The sequence below is a fragment of the Hordeum vulgare genome, chromosome 3H (assembly GCF_904849725.1).
Source record: "Hordeum vulgare subsp. vulgare chromosome 3H, MorexV3_pseudomolecules_assembly, whole genome shotgun sequence".
Taxonomy (NCBI): Eukaryota; Viridiplantae; Streptophyta; class Magnoliopsida; order Poales; family Poaceae; genus Hordeum; species Hordeum vulgare.
Genome location: NC_058520.1, coordinates 11,258,758 through 11,283,116, shown reverse-complemented (window position 1 = coordinate 11,283,116; position 24,359 = coordinate 11,258,758). Strand labels below are relative to the sequence as shown.

Genomic DNA, 24,359 nt, shown 5'->3' with positions numbered 1-24,359 from the left:
TATTCTATGCTCCAAACACATGGAGTAGTCTGACGACTCGATTACACGTGAACACATGGGGACTTTTTGTGGTTGGTTGCAAACACATCTCATGAGTAACAACACTGTTGGAGATGACGTGTACTTGTTGGCCAGGACACCATCTTTGAGTGTATTGACTTTCCAAGGGCATTGATATAAATGGGAATACATTTTACATGACCGCCCAAGATAAAAAAAGCATCAACCAAAATAATGGTGTCTGCTCGGAGTTTTTGGGTACCCCGATCAGTTTGGGTAGCAAGGATGTTACGATGAAAGAGACGCTCAACATGTTGTTGAAAGATGTGAAACTTTTCAGAAACGTCAGATTTTTTTGAGTAAGTAGATCCAGTTGAACTTGCTACCAACAGAAACGGGTCCAGGACCCCACACATCGCCTTTGATTCGCTACTAGGCTAGGCTTGTCAACTGCTACGAACCGGCACTGGGATGAACTTGACGGCCCAACCAACGGGCCACGACACGGTGGCGATGGCGAGGCAGACGCCCCATTGCCCCAAGCCGAGCTTCGTGGTACCAACGAACTTCGTGAGCACCTCCACCGTCACCACCTGCAGCACGAGCGCCAGGGCGACGATGAGGAGGAACATCCTATTCTTGAGCACCCCGGCAAGGACGTTGTCCCTCATGTTGAACTCGTTGAACACCTGGAAGAGCATGAAGACATTGAAGATCATGGTGGCACTGGCTTGGTCATCGTTGCCAAGGAATTGGAGCCCCAGCAGCACGGCGATCTGAAACATTGCCTGCGCGGCCATGATGTAACACATGGCATTGTTGATGAGCCGTGTCGTGCGGGAAATGGGTGGGGATTCCATGAGCGCGTCGGTGGGCTTGTCAGTGGATAGCGCCAGCGTGCTCATGACGCCCATCACCAGGTTCACCCACATGATTTGCACGGTGGTCAGTGGAACGTTACCCATGGTGACCGCCGACATGAAGTTGACGATGATTGCGACGGCGTTGACGATGATGTGGAACTGGATGAACTTCTGGAAGTTGTGATAGGCACAGCGTCCCCACCGGGTAGCCTTCACCACTACGTCGAACTTGCCGTTGAGGAAGATGGTGTCCGTGGAGACATCGGTGCCATGGACGTCCATGCACAGCACCACGTCGGCCTCCTTGAGAGCCGCCGCATCATTGATGCCCTCGCCGGCGGTCACGGCCACCACGTGGCCCTTGTGCTTCAGCCGCTTCACCAGCAACAGCTTGTCTTGGGGCCGGGAACTCGCCATGACACGGATCTTGTCCACCATCTGGAGTTGTCGTGTCACTGACATGGCCCGGAACTGGTGTCCCTCGATGACGACTCCGTCGGGGTCATTGCTCGAAATGATGCCGCACTCCTTGGCGATAGTAAGGGCCATGAGGATGTTATCGCCGGTGAGCATCTTCACGGCCATGCTTGCCTTTGTGCAATCTTCAATGGTGGCATTGACCTCTGGTCGGCAAGTGTCTTTCAAGCCGACTATACCTAACAATGTCAGTTCCTCCAGGTGATGAACCTTTGATTGCTCAGTGTCGTCAACCTTTTTATAAGCAAAGCCGAGGCACCGGAGGCCGCTTGCCACCATATCGCGGATCACCTTCTCAAGCTTGTTCCGCTGCTCCACACCGAGTTCACGCACCGTTGCATCCGTGTCCATGTACATGGAGCACATGGCAAGGAGCACCTCCGCGCCGCCTTTCCAGTGCGCGACCAACAAACGTGTGGCCTTGTCCCTGATTATTGCACGGCTGGGGCTGGGCTTCTCGTCGGAGTTGAAAGCCTCCACATGTACTACCTTGCAGCTCCTCTTCAAGGCGGCAGCATCCATGGAGAGGTCCGCCGTGGCCCATGACAGAAGTGCCTTCTCCACCGGGCTGCCCGATATCTCCGGTTGGGATACATTGTCCGGCTTGTACACGCTTCCGGTGGTGTTGAGCCCGACGCCCTGGCACAGCAGGCCAACGACGCTGCTAGATATCGCCGTGGGGGTTCTAGGTCGGGCAGTGCCGACCCAGAACTCGGTCACCTCCATCCTGTTGAGGGTGAGCATTCCGGTCATGTCGGTGCAGATGACCGTGACCGACGCCGACAAACTGTGCACCAGCGCCTTATCCTTCACCATCATCTTCATGGCAAAGGTGGCCATGAGAGACACCGCAATCGGCACGCCCTTTTCAATCAACAGCGGCTTTCCCGTGCTACTGTTGGTGAAATGGCGAACGAGGAGCACGGTGAAGGCGACAAGCGCGACGGCGACGGTAGCCTTGCCGATGGTTGAAATGAGACTCTCGAGGCGCTCCTCTAGCGGCGCCGGGCGAGTGTTCAATTTCAACGTTGAGAGGATGCTCCAAGCCGTGGTGTTGGTGCCGACGGCGGTGACGAGCATGGAGCCGTGGCCGTTGACGACCTTCACGCCGGAGGCGAGGAAGGGGTTCGTCCCGGCGTCGATGTCGATAGGGCCGGGATGTCCCGTCAAACTCGACTCGTCCACCTGGAAGCCGTGGCCGTCTAGGAACACCCCGTCCGCTGGAACGACGTCGCCGGTCTTGAGTATGAGCACGTCGCCGACGACGACGTCAAATACGGAGATCTCCTGTCTCCTGGCGGCGCGGACGACGGTGACGACAAGGTTGGCGGACTCGGTGGCGAGCTTGTGGTCCCTCTTGGCCTGGGCGTGGCTGATGACCGCGGTGACGCCGAAGACGACGAATGCGGCGAGGAAGATGGTGGCACCGTCGTACCACCCGTCCTTGACGCCATGCTCCATGATGCCTAAGCCGAGGGAGACGGCGGCACTGGCGAGTAGCGCGACGACGGAGACGTGGCCGAGCGCGTCCAAGACGTGGCGGAAGAAGGTCCTGGGCCTGGGCTTGGGGCACGTATTGTCGCCGAACTCCTTCTTGCGCCAGCTCAACGTCATGTCCTCGTCCCTGATGCCCCGCTTCGGGTGGGAAGTGAGCTTGGCCGCGATGCCGGTGCTTCCGCCGAGGCGGCGAAAGCAGTCATGGCACTTATCCTTGACGAGGCCCCTGATGGAGGAGGAGACTGCAGCAGCATCAGCATCAGCTTCAGCGTGAGAGTGACCTTCGTCCTCGTGGGGCATGTACATGTCCTCGTGAGATGCTTACTTAGCTTGGTCATTTTCGTATAGAAAAGTCCGACGTCGGCGAAGCATCAGGGCCGGTCCTGAGAATTCGGGGGCTCGGGACGGAACTAGAATCCAGGGGCCCGGGCGTAGAGCATAAAATCATATACAAAAAATGATCTTTTATTCTTCGTTGAAGGCAATATGTTAATTTTTATTATATACAAGTCTCTTCTTTGGATTGTTTTGATGATAAAAATATCGGACCTAATAGTTTATTCACTGATAATCATGGTATTTTAGCAGATAGTCACTCACGTTTATATGATTGATGTTAATGTAAATATCATATTATGTAAAATCCTTGTTTTCCAAATTTATATTACTTTTTTTCCTCCACAACAACTTCCGGTAAGTTATCAAATACGAAAATTATAACCCCAATAACATCTATCCACAAACATTATCTAATGAATATATTATTAATCCCATCAAAAACTGAATAGATTAATAATGGCCTAGTTGCAACAATCTAGAGGAAATTTTGATGATCATATATAAATTTAAATAAAGCTTCCCAGTTAAATCTCACACGGCTTACACTAGCAGATAAATTGAGATCCGAGGCATATAACTTATCTTTTCTAATCACGCCATCACACTGTATCGCCTCTCGGCGAGTCGGCATGGTTACGTGGAAGGCATGGCTATCGCCGGCGGTTCAGTCATCCTTCGACACGGAGCTTGTGTGAGTCAAAGCGCCGCCACGCACACATAGGAGATGGATATCAAGTGCCGTGCTGCTACTGTAGGGGACGATCTATTCTCTCAACTCTCAGCTTCTGTAACCTTTGAACATTCCGGGTATGTCCCCTTTATAAAAGATCCGCTTGACCTGGCTGAAAATTAGGAGAACATCTGAAAATGAAACAATTAAGCGCACAATTTTCGGCTGGCAAATTAAGGAACAAATCACTAGCGATTTTCCCCATAACTACTCCCAATTAATCGCATGCAATAACAAATTACTCCTCAATCGTAGCTGGAAGGAAATCCTGGGAAACGGTAATACCATTTAGTTTTCGCGTAGGAGGTAGGCGATACTTTGGGATTTGATCAGGGAGCTAATCCCATACAAGACGAGAACACGTATGTGGGGCCCCTTGGCATCAGGGGGCCCGGGGCGACCGCCCCGATCGCCCCCCTCCCCCCCCCCTCAGGGCCAGGCCTGCCAAGCATCCGTCGTCCGTCGTGAAGTCGGTAGGAATTTCGACTACGCCGGTCGACTTTCGCAGGGAAGGCGTGTGCGGCGTGCAAGTAATGTTAATACATAAGTTTACATAGGTTTACAAAGAGGTGGATTTTGATTAAAGATTATAAGGGAAATGAGGACCTCATTCCCTTAAAAATCTGGTTAGTTAGAAAGAAAGAATCCTAATCAACATGTAATAATTGGTTATATGTCTAGCAGGCCAGCAATCCACGTGCGCAGCCGATAGGAACGCCACCCGCTATGGCACACGGCGGTCTGTAGGAGGCCCAAAACCCGGCACGTGTAAAGTGCCTCAGGCGCTTTTTTGCAAAACAACAATAATAGGAAAGTCACTGAGACGCTTTTTCGAAAAAAAAAACAGAAAAGTCAGTGAGACGAAAGACAGATTGATGAGGTGTTTGCATGCCACGCTTCGCTTTATATAGTGAAGGGGCGGAGGGGGGGGGGGGGTGTTAACGGAGATGCTTACTTAGCTTGGTCGTTTTCGTATAGAAAAGTCCGACGTCGGCAAGCATCCGCCGCCCGTCGTGAAGTCGGTAGGAATTTCGCGGCGGGCCGAGCAATTCACGTGCGCAGCCGATAAGAACGCCACCGGCTATGGCACGCAGCGGTCCGTGGGAGGCCCAAAACCCGGCACGTGTAAAGTGCCTGAGGCGCTTTTTCGTAAAAACAAAAAAACAGAAAAGTCCCTGAGGCGCTTTTTCGCAAAAAAGAACATAAAAGTCCCTGCGGCGATGGTGGGGAACTTTCTTGCGGGCGCGTGATACTTTTGTCCGCTCCGTACTTTGTGGGGGCCATCTGTCATCCTCGTGCTGACGCAACCCGCGTGCGCGTAGCTTTTCTAACTCGCGCTGTCCGGTGGTCCGTCCCGCGCATGCTCCGAAACCTGCACGGACAGATGCGTTTGGATCGAGCGTTCGCCCTGCCCTAATTATTTTATAACAAGAAACGGTGACGAAGGTCCTAGACACTGCATTACACCACATAAGACAGGATTACAAAGCGGTTTACATCAAGACATCAAAGAAACATGATATATCAAACAAGTCCCCGTCTTTCATAAAGAGGACCCCAAACGAAAAGATGAGAAAGCAGTCCGGTCCTATGTTTAAATCAGTACTTTAGTAATCTATAGACACAAATTCATAGCCTCGGAGGATGAATATTATTATGTGTTAAAAAATCCTAGATTTTTCTTTTTTGCACAACCCTCATTTCAATGTATTTCGTCCTGAAAATTTACGCACTTGTGCATTATGCCTCCTTGTATATCTATTGTTTTTTTCCGAATTTTTTAAAATGTAAATATACTAATTTGTATGAATTTTGAATTTTTCAGAAACCAACTTCATTGGACTTCTTCCCCCAAAAGGAATTTTCGATTGCAGCATTGATATGTACTCCGTTCATATTAAAATAGTTGTCAAATGCTTGTCGTGATTTTAGTTCGACCTAAAACCACCACAAATATTTTGAAACAGAGGGAGTATTTATTATTTAGCAGTCGCACCTAGGTCATCTCCGGAAAACAACACAAACCGACTAGATATAGAAAAATAATTGTTACCAAATCCCCTTCTTAACTAATGGTCTTTGGTAAGAATGCTTTTTTTGACCATGAAAAAAATTAAAAACATAAAATTATGAAGGAATCTTAGTTTCCACAAGAGTTTCTCGGTAAAACCACAAGCACAATTAACCAATATTTGCACAGGGATCTCATTGTAAAATTGCTATCAGCAGTTAGCATCCATTCGATCTTATCATTACCATACCATCATTATCTCCTCACATCGTAGTTTGAGACTATTTCAAATCTTAAGCGATTCTCAAAAAAGGATTTATTCTTAAGATAGAACCATTTCGTCCTTTAACAATGGCTTAATCAACTAAGATATTATGATAAAAAATTGCTATAAATCCTATGGTAGAAAAAAATTGAGTGGCTTATCACCAACCCAACAATATTTCCAAGACATAGTGTTGTTTCCATTACCTAACACCCTGTTGTAATGTTTAGAAAAAATGTATAAGCTTTTAACAAGCTAGCTAGTCCAAAAATAGTAATATCACACCTTAGATTTAATCAAATAAATACACTTGTTATTTAAATATTCATTCAACAACACATCTTGTCACAATCGAAATTCATTTCTAATTTCCAGAAATAATTGGCCTGTAGTGCTTTATTCATATGTTTCAAATTGAATATATCTACGCCATCCTGGTCTTTGGTTTTGTAGCAAGTTTTCTAGTTTACTGTCCGTAACCGTGCTAGGCCAAATGAAAGCATCTTCAAGGGCCACGAAATAGAGGAGGGCATTGAGTTTTGTATTGACTTTATTCCTGACATTAAGCCGATTGGTGTTCCTCAATCGCGGCATGAGGGAAAACTGAGTGGAAAAGGCATGCTAGGACCAAACTCAATAATATATAGGAACGGACATTCTTGGGCGCAAGCACACTACACAGTTATACAAAAATACCTTGGTGGCCCCGTACATCAATGAACATGAGAATATTCTATGCTCCAAACACATGGAGTAGTCTGACGACTCGATTACACGTGAACACATGGGGACTTTTTGTGGTTGGTTGCAAACACATCTCATGAGTAACAACACTGTTGGAGATGACGTGTACTTGTTGGCCAGGACACCATCTTTGAGTGTATTGACTTTCCAAGGGCATTGATATAAATGGGAATACATTTTACATGACCGCCCAAGATAAAAAAAGCATCAACCAAAATAATGGTGTCTGCTCGGAGTTTTTGGGTACCCCGATCAGTTTGGGTAGCAAGGATGTTACGATGAAAGAGACGCTCAACATGTTGTTGAAAGATGTGAAACTTTTCAGAAACGTCAGATTTTTTTGAGTAAGTAGATCCAGTTGAACTTGCTACCAACAGAAACGGGTCCAGGACCCCACACATCGCCTTTGATTCGCTACTAGGCTAGGCTTGTCAACTGCTACGAACCGGCACTGGGATGAACTTGACGGCCCAACCAACGGGCCACGACACGGTGGCGATGGCGAGGCAGACGCCCCATTGCCCCAAGCCGAGCTTCGTGGTACCAACGAACTTCGTGAGCACCTCCACCGTCACCACCTGCAGCACGAGCGCCAGGGCGACGATGAGGAGGAACATCCTATTCTTGAGCACCCCGGCAAGGACGTTGTCCCTCATGTTGAACTCGTTGAACACCTGGAAGAGCATGAAGACATTGAAGATCATGGTGGCACTGGCTTGGTCATCGTTGCCAAGGAATTGGAGCCCCAGCAGCACGGCGATCTGAAACATTGCCTGCGCGGCCATGATGTAACACATGGCATTGTTGATGAGCCGTGTCGTGCGGGAAATGGGTGGGGATTCCATGAGCGCGTCGGTGGGCTTGTCAGTGGATAGCGCCAGCGTGCTCATGACGCCCATCACCAGGTTCACCCACATGATTTGCACGGTGGTCAGTGGAACGTTACCCATGGTGACCGCCGACATGAAGTTGACGATGATTGCGACGGCGTTGACGATGATGTGGAACTGGATGAACTTCTGGAAGTTGTGATAGGCACAGCGTCCCCACCGGGTAGCCTTCACCACTACGTCGAACTTGCCGTTGAGGAAGATGGTGTCCGTGGAGACATCGGTGCCATGGACGTCCATGCACAGCACCACGTCGGCCTCCTTGAGAGCCGCCGCATCATTGATGCCCTCGCCGGCGGTCACGGCCACCACGTGGCCCTTGTGCTTCAGCCGCTTCACCAGCAACAGCTTGTCTTGGGGCCGGGAACTCGCCATGACACGGATCTTGTCCACCATCTGGAGTTGTCGTGTCACTGACATGGCCCGGAACTGGTGTCCCTCGATGACGACTCCGTCGGGGTCATTGCTCGAAATGATGCCGCACTCCTTGGCGATAGTAAGGGCCATGAGGATGTTATCGCTGGTGAGCATCTTCACGGCCATGCTTGCCTTTGTGCAATCTTCAATGGTGGCATTGACCTCTGGTCGGCAAGTGTCTTTCAAGCCGACTATACCTAACAATGTCAGTTCCTCCAGGTGATGAACCTTTGATTGCTCAGTGTCGTCAACCTTTTTATAAGCAAAGCCGAGGCACCGGAGGCCGCTTGCCACCATATCGCGGATCACCTTCTCAAGCTTGTTCCGCTGCTCCACACCGAGTTCACGCACCGTTGCATCCGTGTCCATGTACATGGAGCACATGGCAAGGAGCACCTCCGCGCCGCCTTTCCAGTGCGCGACCAACAAACGTGTGGCCTTGTCCCTGATTATTGCACGGCTGGGGCTGGGCTTCTCGTCGGAGTTGAAAGCCTCCACATGTACTACCTTGCAGCTCCTCTTCAAGGCGGCAGCATCCATGGAGAGGTCCGCCGTGGCCCATGACAGAAGTGCCTTCTCCACCGGGCTGCCCGATATCTCCGGTTGGGATACATTGTCCGGCTTGTACACGCTTCCGGTGGTGTTGAGCCCGACGCCCTGGCACAGCAGGCCAACGACGCTGCTAGATATCGCCGTGGGGGTTCTAGGTCGGGCAGTGCCGACCCAGAACTCGGTCACCTCCATCCTGTTGAGGGTGAGCATTCCGGTCATGTCGGTGCAGATGACCGTGACCGACGCCGACAAACTGTGCACCAGCGCCTTATCCTTCACCATCATCTTCATGGCAAAGGTGGCCATGAGAGACACCGCAATCGGCACGCCCTTTTCAATCAACAGCGGCTTTCCCGTGCTACTGTTGGTGAAATGGCGAACGAGGAGCACGGTGAAGGCGACAAGCGCGACGGCGACGGTAGCCTTGCCGATGGTTGAAATGAGACTCTCGAGGCGCTCCTCTAGCGGCGCCGGGCGAGTGTTCAATTTCAACGTTGAGAGGATGCTCCAAGCCGTGGTGTTGGTGCCGACGGCGGTGACGAGCATGGAGCCGTGGCCGTTGACGACCTTCACGCCGGAGGCGAGGAAGGGGTTCGTCCCGGCGTCGATGTCGATAGGGCCGGGATGTCCCGTCAAACTCGACTCGTCCACCTGGAAGCCGTGGCCGTCTAGGAACACCCCGTCCGCTGGAACGACGTCGCCGGTCTTGAGTATGAGCACGTCGCCGACGACGACGTCAAATACGGAGATCTCCTGTCTCCTGGCGGCGCGGACGACGGTGACGACAAGGTTGGCGGACTCGGTGGCGAGCTTGTGGTCCCTCTTGGCCTGGGCGTGGCTGATGACCGCGGTGACGCCGAAGACGACGAATGCGGCGAGGAAGATGGTGGCACCGTCGTACCACCCGTCCTTGACGCCATGCTCCATGATGCCTAAGCCGAGGGAGACGGCGGCACTGGCGAGTAGCGCGACGACGGAGACGTGGCCGAGCGCGTCCAAGACGTGGCGGAAGAAGGTCCTGGGCCTGGGCTTGGGGCACGTATTGTCGCCGAACTCCTTCTTGCGCCAGCTCAACGTCATGTCCTCGTCCCTGATGCCCCGCTTCGGGTGGGAAGTGAGCTTGGCCGCGATGCCGGTGCTTCCGCCGAGGCGGCGAAAGCAGTCATGGCACTTATCCTTGACGAGGCCCCTGATGGAGGAGGAGACTGCAGCAGCATCAGCATCAGCTTCAGCGTGAGAGTGACCTTCGTCCTCGTGGGGCATGTACATGTCCTCGTGAGATGCTTACTTAGCTTGGTCATTTTCGTATAGAAAAGTCCGACGTCGGCGAAGCATCAGGGCCGGTCCTGAGAATTCGGGGGCTCGGGACGGAACTAGAATCCAGGGGCCCGGGCGTAGAGCATAAAATCATATACAAAAAATGATCTTTTATTCTTCGTTGAAGGCAATATGTTAATTTTTATTATATACAAGTCTCTTCTTTGGATTGTTTTGATGATAAAAATATCGGACCTAATAGTTTATTCACTGATAATCATGGTATTTTAGCAGATAGTCACTCACGTTTATATGATTGATGTTAATGTAAATATCATATTATGTAAAATCCTTGTTTTCCAAATTTATATTACTTTTTTTCCTCCACAACAACTTCCGGTAAGTTATCAAATACGAAAATTATAACCCCAATAACATCTATCCACAAACATTATCTAATGAATATATTATTAATCCCATCAAAAACTGAATAGATTAATAATGGCCTAGTTGCAACAATCTAGAGGAAATTTTGATGATCATATATAAATTTAAATAAAGCTTCCCAGTTAAATCTCACACGGCTTACACTAGCAGATAAATTGAGATCCGAGGCATATAACTTATCTTTTCTAATCACGCCATCACACTGTATCGCCTCTCGGCGAGTCGGCATGGTTACGTGGAAGGCATGGCTATCGCCGGCGGTTCAGTCATCCTTCGACACGGAGCTTGTGTGAGTCAAAGCGCCGCCACGCACACATAGGAGATGGATATCAAGTGCCGTGCTGCTACTGTAGGGGACGATCTATTCTCTCAACTCTCAGCTTCTGTAACCTTTGAACATTCCGGGTATGTCCCCTTTATAAAAGATCCGCTTGACCTGGCTGAAAATTAGGAGAACATCTGAAAATGAAACAATTAAGCGCACAATTTTCGGCTGGCAAATTAAGGAACAAATCACTAGCGATTTTCCCCATAACTACTCCCAATTAATCGCATGCAATAACAAATTACTCCTCAATCGTAGCTGGAAGGAAATCCTGGGAAACGGTAATACCATTTAGTTTTCGCGTAGGAGGTAGGCGATACTTTGGGATTTGATCAGGGAGCTAATCCCATACAAGACGAGAACACGTATGTGGGGCCCCTTGGCATCAGGGGGCCCGGGGCGACCGCCCCGATCGCCCCCCTCCCCCCCCCCCTCAGGGCCAGGCCTGCCAAGCATCCGTCGTCCGTCGTGAAGTCGGTAGGAATTTCGACTACGCCGGTCGACTTTCGCAGGGAAGGCGTGTGCGGCGTGCAAGTAATGTTAATACATAAGTTTACATAGGTTTACAAAGAGGTGGATTTTGATTAAAGGTTATAAGGGAAATGAGGACCTCATTCCCTTAAAAATCTGGTTAGTTAGAAAGAAAGAATCCTAATCAACATGTAATAATTGGTTATATGTCTAGCAGGCCAGCAATCCACGTGCGCAGCCGATAGGAACGCCACCCGCTATGGCACACGGCGGTCTGTAGGAGGCCCAAAACCCGGCACGTGTAAAGTGCCTCAGGCGCTTTTTTGCAAAACAACAATAATAGGAAAGTCACTGAGACGCTTTTTCAAAAAAAAAAACAGAAAAGTCAGTGAGACGAAAGACAGATTGATGAGGTGTTTGCATGCCACGCTTCGCTTTATATAGTGAAGGGGCGGAGGGGGGGGTGTTAACGGAGATGCTTACTTAGCTTGGTCGTTTTCGTATAGAAAAGTCCGACGTCGGCAAGCATCCGCCGCCCGTCGTGAAGTCGGTAGGAATTTCGCGGCGGGCCGAGCAATTCACGTGCGCAGCCGATAAGAACGCCACCCGCTATGGCACGCAGCGGTCCGTGGGAGGCCCAAAACCCGGCACGTGTAAAGTGCCTGAGGCGCTTTTTCGTAAAAACAAAAAAACAGAAAAGTCCCTGAGGCGCTTTTTCGCAAAAAAGAACATAAAAGTCCCTGCGGCGATGGTGGGGAACTTTCTTGCGGGCGCGTGATACTTTTGTCCGCTCCGTACTTTGTGGGGGCCGTCTGTCATCCTCGTGCTGACGCAACCCGCGTGCGCGTAGCTTTTCTAACTCGCGCTGTCCGGTGGTCCGTCCCGCGCATGCTCCGAAACCTGCACGGACAGATGCGTTTGGATCGAGCGTTCGCCCTGCCCTAATTATTTTATAACAAGAAACGGTGACGAAGGTCCTAGACACTGCATTACACCACATAAGACAGGATTACAAAGCGGTTTACATCAAGACATCAAAGAAACATGATATATCAAACAAGTCCCCGTCTTTCATGAAGAGGACCCCAAACGAAAAGATGAGAAAGCAGTCCGGTCCTATGTTTAAATCAGTACTTTAGTAATCTATAGACACAAATTCATAGCCTCGGAGGATGAATATTATTATGTGTTAAAAAATCCTAGATTTTTCTTTTTTGCACAACCCTCATTTCAATGTATTTCGTCCTGAAAATTTACGCACTTGTGCATTATGCCTCCTTGTATATCTATTGTTTTTTTCCGAATTTTTTAAAATGTAAATATACTAATTTGTATGAATTTTGAATTTTTCAGAAACCAACTTCATTGGACTTCTTCCTCCAAAAGGAATTTTCGATTGCAGCATTGATATGTACTCCGTTCATATTAAAATAGTTGTCAAATGCTTGTCGTGATTTTAGTTCGACCTAAAACCACCACAAATATTTTGAAACAGAGGGAGTATTTATTATTTAGCAGTCGCACCTAGGTCATCTCCGGAAAACAACACAAACCGACTAGATATAGAAAAATAATTGTTACCAAATCCCCTTCTTAACTAATGGTCTTTGGTAAGAATGCTTTTTTTGACCATGAAAAAAATTAAAAACATAAAATTATGAAGGAATCTTAGTTTCCACAAGAGTTTCTCGGTAAAACCACAAGCACAATTAACCAATATTTGCACAGGGATCTCATTGTAAAATTGCTATCAGCAGTTAGCATCCATTCGATCTTATCATTACCATACCATCATTATCTCCTCACATCGTAGTTTGAGACTATTTCAAATCTTAAGCGATTCTCAAAAAAGGATTTATTCTTAAGATAGAACCATTTCGTCCTTTAACAATGGCTTAATCAACTAAGATATTATGATAAAAAATTGCTATAAATCCTATGGTAGAAAAAAATTGAGTGGCTTATCACCAACCCAACAATATTTCCAAGACATAGTGTTGTTTCCATTACCTAACACCCTGTTGTAATGTTTAGAAAAAATGTATAAGCTTTTAACAAGCTAGCTAGTCCAAAAATAGTAATATCACACCTTAGATTTAATCAAATAAATACACTTGTTATTTAAATATTCATTCAACAACACATCTTGTCACAATCGAAATTCATTTCTAATTTCCAGAAATAATTGGCCTGTAGTGCTTTATTCATATGTTTCAAATTGAATATATCTAGGCCATCCTGGTCTTTGGTTTTGTAGCAAGTTTTCTAGTTTACTGTCCGTAACCGTGCTAGGCCAAATGAAAGCATCTTCAAGGGCCACGAAATAGAGGAGGGCATTGAGTTTTGTATTGACTTTATTCCTGACATTAAGCCGATTGGTGTTCCTCAATCGCGGCATGAGGGAAAACTGAGTGGAAAAGGCATGCTAGGACCAAACTCAATAATATATAGGAACGGACATTCTTGGGCGCAAGCACACTACACAGTTATACAAAAATACCTTGGTGGCCCCGTACATCAATGAACATGAGAATATTCTATGCTCCAAACACATGGAGTAGTCTGACGACTCGATTACACGTGAACACATGGGGACTTTTTGTGGTTGGTTGCAAACACATCTCATGAGTAACAACACTGTTGGAGATGACGTGTACTTGTTGGCCAGGACACCATCTTTGAGTGTATTGACTTTCCAAGGGCATTGATATAAATGGGAATACATTTTACATGACCGCCCAAGATAAAAAAAGCATCAACCAAAATAATGGTGTCTGCTCGGAGTTTTTGGGTACCCCGATCAGTTTGGGTAGCAAGGATGTTACGATGAAAGAGACGCTCAACATGTTGTTGAAAGATGTGAAACTTTTCAGAAACGTCAGATTTTTTTGAGTAAGTAGATCCAGTTGAACTTGCTACCAACAGAAACGGGTCCAGGACCCCACACATCGCCTTTGATTCGCTACTAGGCTAGGCTTGTCAACTGCTACGAACCGGCACTGGGATGAACTTGACGGCCCAACCAACGGGCCACGACACGGTGGCGATGGCGAGGCAGACGCCCCATTGCCCCAAGCCGAGCTTCGTGGTACCAACGAACTTCGTGAGCACCTCCACCGTCACCACCTGCAGCACGAGCGCCAGGGCGACGATGAGGAGGAACATCCTATTCTTGAGCACCCCGGCAAGGACGTTGTCCCTCATGTTGAACTCGTTGAACACCTGGAAGAGCATGAAGACATTGAAGATCATGGTGGCACTGGCTTGGTCATCGTTGCCAAGGAATTGGAGCCCCAGCAGCACGGCGATCTGAAACATTGCCTGCGCGGCCATGATGTAACACATGGCATTGTTGATGAGCCGTGTCGTGCGGGAAATGGGTGGGGATTCCATGAGCGCGTCGGTGGGCTTGTCAGTGGATAGCGCCAGCGTGCTCATGACGCCCATCACCAGGTTCACCCACATGATTTGCACGGTGGTCAGTGGAACGTTACCCATGGTGACCGCCGACATGAAGTTGACGATGATTGCGACGGCGTTGACGATGATGTGGAACTGGATGAACTTCTGGAAGTTGTGATAGGCACAGCGTCCCCACCGGGTAGCCTTCACCACTACGTCGAACTTGCCGTTGAGGAAGATGGTGTCCGTGGAGACATCGGTGCCATGGACGTCCATGCACAGCACCACGTCGGCCTCCTTGAGAGCCGCCGCATCATTGATGCCCTCGCCGGCGGTCACGGCCACCACGTGGCCCTTGTGCTTCAGCCGCTTCACCAGCAACAGCTTGTCTTGGGGCCGGGAACTCGCCATGACACGGATCTTGTCCACCATCTGGAGTTGTCGTGTCACTGACATGGCCCGGAACTGGTGTCCCTCGATGACGACTCCGTCGGGGTCATTGCTCGAAATGATGCCGCACTCCTTGGCGATAGTAAGGGCCATGAGGATGTTATCGCCGGTGAGCATCTTCACGGCCATGCTTGCCTTTGTGCAATCTTCAATGGTGGCATTGACCTCTGGTCGGCAAGTGTCTTTCAAGCCGACTATACCTAACAATGTCAGTTCCTCCAGGTGATGAACCTTTGATTGCTCAGTGTCGTCAACCTTTTTATAAGCAAAGCCGAGGCACCGGAGGCCGCTTGCCACCATATCGCGGATCACCTTCTCAAGCTTGTTCCGCTGCTCCACACCGAGTTCACGCACCGTTGCATCCGTGTCCATGTACATGGAGCACATGGCAAGGAGCACCTCCGCGCCGCCTTTCCAGTGCGCGACCAACAAACGTGTGGCCTTGTCCCTGATTATTGCACGGCTGGGGCTGGGCTTCTCGTCGGAGTTGAAAGCCTCCACATGTACTACCTTGCAGCTCCTCTTCAAGGCGGCAGCATCCATGGAGAGGTCCGCCGTGGCCCATGACAGAAGTGCCTTCTCCACCGGGCTGCCCGATATCTCCGGTTGGGATACATTGTCCGGCTTGTACACGCTTCCGGTGGTGTTGAGCCCGACGCCCTGGCACAGCAGGCCAACGACGCTGCTAGATATCGCCGTGGGGGTTCTAGGTCGGGCAGTGCCGACCCAGAACTCGGTCACCTCCATCCTGTTGAGGGTGAGCATTCCGGTCATGTCGGTGCAGATGACCGTGACCGACGCCGACAAACTGTGCACCAGCGCCTTATCCTTCACCATCATCTTCATGGCAAAGGTGGCCATGAGAGACACCGCAATCGGCACGCCCTTTTCAATCAACAGCGGCTTTCCCGTGCTACTGTTGGTGAAATGGCGAACGAGGAGCACGGTGAAGGCGACAAGCGCGACGGCGACGGTAGCCTTGCCGATGGTTGAAATGAGACTCTCGAGGCGCTCCTCTAGCGGCGCCGGGCGAGTGTTCAATTTCAACGTTGAGAGGATGCTCCAAGCCGTGGTGTTGGTGCCGACGGCGGTGACGAGCATGGAGCCGTGGCCGTTGACGACCTTCACGCCGGAGGCGAGGAAGGGGTTCGTCCCGGCGTCGATGTCGATAGGGCCGGGATGTCCCGTCAAACTCGACTCGTCCACCTGGAAGCCGTGGCCGTCTAGGAACACCCCGTCCGCTGGAACGACGTCGCCGGTCTTGAGTATGAGCACGTCGCCGACGACGACGTCAAATACGGAGATCTCCTGTCTCCTGGCGGCGCGGACGACGGTGACGACAAGGTTGGCGGACTCGGTGGCGAGCTTGTGGTCCCTCTTGGCCTGGGCGTGGCTGATGACCGCGGTGACGCCGAAGACGACGAATGCGGCGAGGAAGATGGTGGCACCGTCGTACCAGCCGTCCTTGACGCCATGCTCCATGATGCCTAAGCCGAGGGAGACGGCGGCACTGGCGAGTAGCGCGACGACGGAGACGTGGCCGAGCGCGTCCAAGACGTGGCGGAAGAAGGTCCTGGGCCTGGGCTTGGGGCACGTATTGTCGCCGAACTCCTTCTTGCGCCAGCTCAACGTCATGTCCTCGTCCCTGATGCCCCGCTTCGGGTGGGAAGTGAGCTTGGCCGCGATGCCGGTGCTTCCGCCGAGGCGGCGAAAGCAGTCATGGCACTTATCCTTGACGAGGCCCCTGATGGAGGAGGAGACTGCAGCAGCATCAGCATCAGCTTCAGCGTGAGAGTGACCTTCGTCCTCGTGGGGCATGTACATGTCCTCGTGAGATGCTTACTTAGCTTGGTCATTTTCGTATAGAAAAGTCCGACGTCGGCGAAGCATCAGGGCCGGTCCTGAGAATTCGGGGGCTCGGGACGGAACTAGAATCCAGGGGCCCGGGCGTAGAGCATAAAATCATATACAAAAAATGATCTTTTATTCTTCGCTGAAGGCAATATGTTAATTTTTATTATATACAAGTCTCTTCTTTGGATTGTTTTGATGATAAAAATATCGGACCTAATAGTTTATTCACTAATAATCATGGTATTTTAGCAGATAGTCACTCACGTTTATATGATTGATGTTAATGTAAATATCATATTATGTAAAATCCTTGTTTTCCAAATTTATATTACTTTTTTTCCTCCACAACAACTTCCGGTAAGTTATCAAATACGAAAATTATAACCCCAATAACATCTATCCACAAACATTATCTAATGAATATATTATTAATCCCATCAAAAACTGAATAGATTAATAATGGCCTAGTTGCAACAATCTAGAGGAAATTTTGATGATCATATATAAATTTAAATAAAGCTTCCCAGTTAAATCTCACACGGCTTACACTAGCAGATAAATTGAGATCCGAGGCATATAACTTATCTTTTCTAATCACGCCATCACACTGTATCGCCTCTCGGCGAGTCGGCATGGTTACGTGGAAGGCATGGCTATCGCCGGCGGTTCAGTCATCCTTCGACACGGAGCTTGTGTGAGTCAAAGCGCCGCCACGCACACATAGGAGATGGATATCAAGTGCCGTGCTGCTACTGTAGGGGACGATCTATTCTCTCAACTCTCAGCTTCTGTAACCTTTGAACATTCCGGGTATGTCCCCTTTATAAAAGATCCGCTTGACCTGGCTGAAAATTAGGAGAACATCTAAAAATGAAACAATTAAGCGCACAATTTTCGGCTGGCAAATTAAGGAACAAATCACTAGCGATTTTCCCCATAACTACTCCCAATTAATCGCATGCAATAACAAATTACTCCTCAATCGTAGCTGGAAGGAAATCCTGGGAAACGGTAATACCATTTAGTTTTCGCGTAGGAGGTAGGCGATACTTTGGGATTTGATCAGGGAGCTAATCCCATACAAGACGAGAACACGTATGTGGGGCCCCTTGGCATCAGGGGGCCCGGGGCGACCGCCCCGATCGCCCCCCTCCCCCCCCCCTCAGGGCCAGGCCTGCCAAGCATCCGTCGTCCGTCGTGAAGTCGGTAGGAATTTCGACTACGCCGGTCGACTTTCGCAGGGAAGGCGTGTGCGGCGTGCAAGTAATGTTAATACATAAGTTTACATAGGTTTACAAAGAGGTGGATTTTGATTAAAGATTATAAGGGAAATGAGGACCTCATTCCCTTAAAAATCTGGTTAGTTAGAAAGAAAGAATCCTAATCAACATGTAATAATTGGTTATATGTCTAGCAGGCCAGCAATCCACGTGCGCAGCCGATAGGAACGCCACCCGCTATGGCACACGGCGGTCTGTAGGAGGCCCAAAACCCGGCACGTGTAAAGTGCCTCAGGCGCTTTTTTGCAAAACAACAATAATAGGAAAGTCACTGAGACGCTTTTTCGAAAAAAAAACAGAAAAGTCAGTGAGACGAAAGACAGATTGATGAGGTGTTTGCATGCCACGCTTCGCTTTATATAGTGAAGGGGCGGAGGGGGGGGTGTTAACGGAGATGCTTACTTAGCTTGGTCGTTTTCGTATAGAAAAGTCCGACGTCGGCAAGCATCCGCCGCCCGTCGTGAAGTCGGTAGGAATTTCGCGGCGGGCCGAGCAATTCACGTGCGCAGCCGATAAGAACGCCACCCGCTATGGCACGCAGCGGTCCGTGGGAGGCCCAAAACCCGGCACGTGTAAAGTGCCTGAGGCGCTTTTTCGTAAAAACAAAAAAACAGAAAAGTCCCTGAGGCGCTTTTTCGCAAAAAAGAACATAAAAGTCCCTGCGGCGATGGTGGGGAACTTTCTTGCGGGCGCGTGATACTTTTGTCCGCTCCGTACTTTGTGGGGGCCGTCTGTCATCCTCGTGCTGACGCAACCCGCGTGCGCGTAGCTTTTCTAACTCGCGTTGTCCGGTGGTCCGTCCCGCGCATGCTCCGAAACCTGCACGGACAGATGCGTTTGGATCGAGCGTTCGCCCTGCCCTAATTATTTTATAACAAGAAACGGTCACGAAGGTCCTAGACACTGCATTACACCACATAAGACAGGATTACAAAGCGGTTTACATCAAGACATCAAAGAAACATGATATATCAAACAAGTCCCCGTCTTTCATGAAGAGGACCCCAAACGAAAAGATGAGAAAGCAGTCCGGTCCTATGTTTAAATCAGTACTTTAGTAATCTATAGACACAAATTCATAGCCTCGGAGGATGAATATTATTATGTGTTAAAAAATCCTAGATTTTTCTTTTTTGCACAACCCTCATTTCAATGTATTTCGTCCTGAAAATTTACGCACTTGTGCATTATGCCTCCTTGTATATCTATTGTTTTTTTCCGAATTTTTTAAAATGTAAATATACTAATTTGTATGAATTTTGAATTTTTCAAAAACCAACTTCATTGGACTTCTTCCCCCAAAAGGAATTTTCGATTGCAGCATTGATATATACTCCGTTCATATTAAAATAGTTGTCAAATGCTTGTCGTGATTTTAGTTCGACCTAAAACCACCACAAATATTTTGAAACAGAGGGAGTATTTATTATTTAGCAGTCGCACCTAGGTCATCTCCGGAAAACAACACAAACCGACTAGATATAGAAAAATAATTGTTACCAAATCCCCTTCTTAACTAATGGTCTTTGGTAAGAATGCTTTTTTTGACCATGAAAAAAATTAAAAACATAAAATTATGAAGGAATCTTAGTTTCCACAAGAGTTTCTCGGTAAAACCACAAGCACAATTAACCAATATTTGCACAGGGATCTCATTGTAAAATTGCTATCAGCAGTTAGCATCCATTCGATCTTATCATTACCATACCATCATTATCTCCTCACATCGTAGTTTGAGACTATTTCAAATCTTAAGCGATTCTCAAAAAAGGATTTATTCTTAAGATAGAACCATTTCGTCCTTTAACAATGGCTTAATCAACTAAGATATTATGATAAAAAATTGCTATAAATCCTATGGTAGAAAAAAATTGAGTGGCTTATCACCAACCCAACAATATTTCCAAGACATAGTGTTGTTTCCATTACCTAACACCCTGTTGTAATGTTTAGAAAAAATGTATAAGCTTTTAACAAGCTAGCTAGTCCAAAAATAGTAATATCACACCTTAGATTTAATCAAATAAATACACTTGTTATTTAAATATTCATTCAACAACACATCTTGTCACAATCGAAATTCATTTCTAATTTCCAGAAATAATTGGCCTGTAGTGCTTTATTCATATGTTTCAAATTGAATATATCTAGGCCATCCTGGTCTTTGGTTTTGTAGCAAGTTTTCTAGTTTACTGTCCGTAACCGTGCTAGGCCAAATGAAAGCATCTTCAAGGGCCACGAAATAGAGGAGGGCATTGAGTTTTGTATTGACTTTATTCCTGACATTAAGCCGATTGGTGTTCCTCAATCGCGGCATGAGGGAAAACTGAGTGGAAAAGGCATGCTAGGACCAAACTCAATAATATGTAGGAACGGACATTCTTGGGCGCAAGCACACTACACAGTTATACAAAAATACCTTGGTGGCCCCGTACATCAATGAACATGAGAATATTCTATGCTCCAAACACATGGAGTAGTCTGACGACTCGATTACACGTGAACACATGGGGACTTTTTGTGGTTGGTTGCAAACACATCTCATGAGTAACAACACTGTTGGAGATGACGTGTACTTGTTGGCCAGGACACCATCTTTGAGTGTATTGACTTTCCAAGGGCATTGATATAAATGGGAATACATTTTACATGACCGCCCAAGATAAAAAAAGCATCAACCAAAATAATGGTGTCTGCTCGGAGTTTTTGGGTACCCCGATCAGTTTGGGTAGCAAGGATGTTACGATGAAAGAGACGCTCAACATGTTGTTGAAAGATGTGAAACTTTTCAGAAACGTCAGATTTTTTTGAGTAAGTAGATCCAGTTGAACTTGCTACCAACAGAAACGGGTCCAGGACCCCACACATCGCCTTTGATTCGCTACTAGGCTAGGCTTGTCAACTGCTACGAACCGGCACTGGGATGAACTTGACGGCCCAACCAACGGGCCACGACACGGTGGCGATGGCGAGGCAGACGCCCCATTGCCCCAAGCCGAGCTTCGTGGTACCAACGAACTTCGTGAGCACCTCCACCGTCACCACCTGCAGCACGAGCGCCAGGGCGACGATGAGGAGGAACATCCTATTCTTGAGCACCCCGGCAAGGACGTTGTCCCTCATGTTGAACTCGTTGAACACCTGGAAGAGCATGAAGACATTGAAGATCATGGTGGCACTGGCTTGGTCATCGTTGCCAAGGAATTGGAGCCCCAGCAGCACGGCGATCTGAAACATTGCCTGCGCGGCCATGATGTAACACATGGCATTGTTGATGAGCCGTGTCGTGCGGGAAATGGGTGGGGATTCCATGAGCGCGTCGGTGGGCTTGTCAGTGGATAGCGCCAGCGTGCTCATGACGCCCATCACCAGGTTCACCCACATGATTTGCACGGTGGTCAGTGGAACGTTACCCATGGTGACCGCCGACATGAAGTTGACGATGATTGCGACGGCGTTGACGATGATGTGGAACTGGATGAACTTCTGGAAGTTGTGATAGGCACAGCGTCCCCACCGGGTAGCCTTCACCACTACGTCGAACTTGCCGTTGAGGAAGATGGTGTCCGTGGAGACATCGGTGCCATGGACGTCCATGCACAGCACCACGTCGGCCTCCTTGAGAGCCGCCGCATCATTGATGCCCTCGCCGGCGGTCACGGCCACCACGTGGCCCTTGTGCTTCAGCCGCTTCACCAGCAACAGCTTGTCTTGGGGCCGGGAACTCGCCATGACACGGATCTTGTCCACCATCTGGAGTTGTCGTGTCACTGACATGGCCCGGAACTGGTGTCCCTCGATGACGACTCCGTCGGGGTCATTGCTCGAAATGATGCCGCACTCCTTGGCGATAGTAAGGGCCATGAGGATGTTATCGCCGGTGAGCATCTTCACGGCCATGCTTGCCTTTGTGCAATCTTCAATGGTGGCATTGACCTCTGGTCGGCAAGTGTCTTTCAAGCCGACTATACCTAACAATGTCAGTTCCTCCAGGTGATGAACCTTTGATTGCTCAGTGTCGTCAACCTTTTTATAAGCAAAGCCGAGGCACCGGAGGCCGCTTGCCACCATATCGCGGATCACCTTCTCAAGCTTGTTCCGCTGCTCCACACCGAGTTCACGCACCGTTGCATCCGTGTCCATGTACATGGAGCACATGGCAAGGAGCACCTCCGCGCCGCCTTTCCAGTGCGCGACCAACAAACGTGTGGCCTTGTCCCTGATTATTGCACGGCTGGGGCTGGGCTTCTCGTCGGAGTTGAAAGCCTCCACATGTACTACCTTGCAGCTCCTCTTCAAGGCGGCAGCATCCATGGAGAGGTCCGCCGTGGCCCATGACAGAAGTGCCTTCTCCACCGGGCTGCCCGATATCTCCGGTTGGGATACATTGTCCGGCTTGTACACGCTTCCGGTGGTGTTGAGCCCGACGCCCTGGCACAGCAGGCCAACGACGCTGCTAGATATCGCCGTGGGGGTTCTAGGTCGGGCAGTGCCGACCCAGAACTCGGTCACCTCCATCCTGTTGAGGGTGAGCATTCCGGTCATGTCGGTGCAGATGACCGTGACCGACGCCGACAAACTGTGCACCAGCGCCTTATCCTTCACCATCATCTTCATGGCAAAGGTGGCCATGAGAGACACCGCAATCGGCACGCCCTTTTCAATCAACAGCGGCTTTCCCGTGCTACTGTTGGTGAAATGGCGAACGAGGAGCACGGTGAAGGCGACAAGCGCGACGGCGACGGTAGCCTTGCCGATGGTTGAAATGAGACTCTCGAGGCGCTCCTCTAGCGGCGCCGGGCGAGTGTTCAATTTCAACGTTGAGAGGATGCTCCAAGCCGTGGTGTTGGTGCCGACGGCGGTGACGAGCATGGAGCCGTGGCCGTTGACGACCTTCACGCCGGAGGCGAGGAAGGGGTTCGTCCCGGCGTCGATGTCGATAGGGCCGGGATGTCCCGTCAAACTCGACTCGTCCACCTGGAAGCCGTGGCCGTCTAGGAACACCCCGTCCGCTGGAACGACGTCGCCGGTCTTGAGTATGAGCACGTCGCCGACGACGACGTCAAATACGGAGATCTCCTGTCTCCTGGCGGCGCGGACGACGGTGACGACAAGGTTGGCGGACTCGGTGGCGAGCTTGTGGTCCCTCTTGGCCTGGGCGTGGCTGATGACCGCGGTGACGCCGAAGACGACGAATGCGGCGAGGAAGATGGTGGCACCGTCGTACCACCCGTCCTTGACGCCATGCTCCATGATGCCTAAGCCGAGGGAGACGGCGGCACTGGCGAGTAGCGCGACGACGGAGACGTGGCCGAGCGCGTCCAAGACGTGGCGGAAGAAGGTCCTGGGCCTGGGCTTGGGGCACGTATTGTCGCCGAACTCCTTCTTGCGCCAGCTCAACGTCATGTCCTCGTCCCTGATGCCCCGCTTCGGGTGGGAAGTGAGCTTGGCCGCGATGCCGGTGCTTCCGCCGAGGCGGCGAAAGCAGTCATGGCACTTATCCTTGACGAGGCCCCTGATGGAGGAGGAGACTGCAGCAGCATCAGCATCAGCTTCAGCGTGAGAGTGACCTTCGTCCTCGTGGGGCATGTACATGTCCTCGTGAGATGCTTACTTAGCTTGGTCATTTTCGTATAGAAAAGTCCGACGTCGGCGAAGCATCAGGGCCGGTCCTGAGAATTCGGGGGCTCGGGACGGAACTAGAATCCAGGGGCCCGGGCGTAGAGCATAAAATCATATACAAAAAATGATCTTTTATTCTTCGCTGAAGGCAATATGTTAATTTTTATTATATACAAGTCTCTTCTTTGGATTGTTTTGATGATAAAAATATCGGACCTAATAGTTTATTCACTGATAATCATGGTATTTTAGCAGATAGTCACTCACGTTTATATGATTGATGTTAATGTAAATATCATATTATGTAAAATCCTTGTTTTCCAAATTTATATTACTTTTTTTCCTCCACAACAACTTCCGGTAAGTTATCAAATACGAAAATTATAACCCCAATAACATCTATCCACAAACATTATCTAATGAATATATTATTAATCCCATCAAAAACTGAATAGATTAATAATGG

At 49.4% G+C, this 24,359-nt stretch overlaps 3 protein-coding genes across 3 annotated transcripts; all 3 read right to left on the bottom strand.

Annotated features, from left to right (window-relative positions):
- Nucleotides 1-446: 446 nt before the first annotated feature.
- On the bottom strand, nucleotides 447-3,143 carry LOC123441330 (calcium-transporting ATPase 7, plasma membrane-type-like). The gene has a single exon (XM_045117811.1). It carries the CDS (start codon nucleotides 3,141-3,143, stop codon nucleotides 447-449), a length of 2,697 nt encoding a protein of 898 aa, XP_044973746.1.
- An 11,121-nt stretch (nucleotides 3,144-14,264) lies between these two features.
- On the bottom strand, nucleotides 14,265-16,961 carry LOC123441329 (calcium-transporting ATPase 7, plasma membrane-type-like). Its single transcript, XM_045117810.1, has one exon. The coding sequence runs from the start codon at nucleotides 16,959-16,961 to the stop codon at nucleotides 14,265-14,267; it is 2,697 nt and encodes an 898-aa protein (XP_044973745.1).
- A 4,208-nt stretch (nucleotides 16,962-21,169) lies between these two features.
- On the bottom strand, nucleotides 21,170-23,866 carry LOC123441328 (calcium-transporting ATPase 7, plasma membrane-type-like). The gene has a single exon (XM_045117808.1). The coding sequence runs from the start codon at nucleotides 23,864-23,866 to the stop codon at nucleotides 21,170-21,172; it is 2,697 nt and encodes an 898-aa protein (XP_044973743.1).
- Between the last annotated feature and the right edge of the window lie 493 nt (nucleotides 23,867-24,359).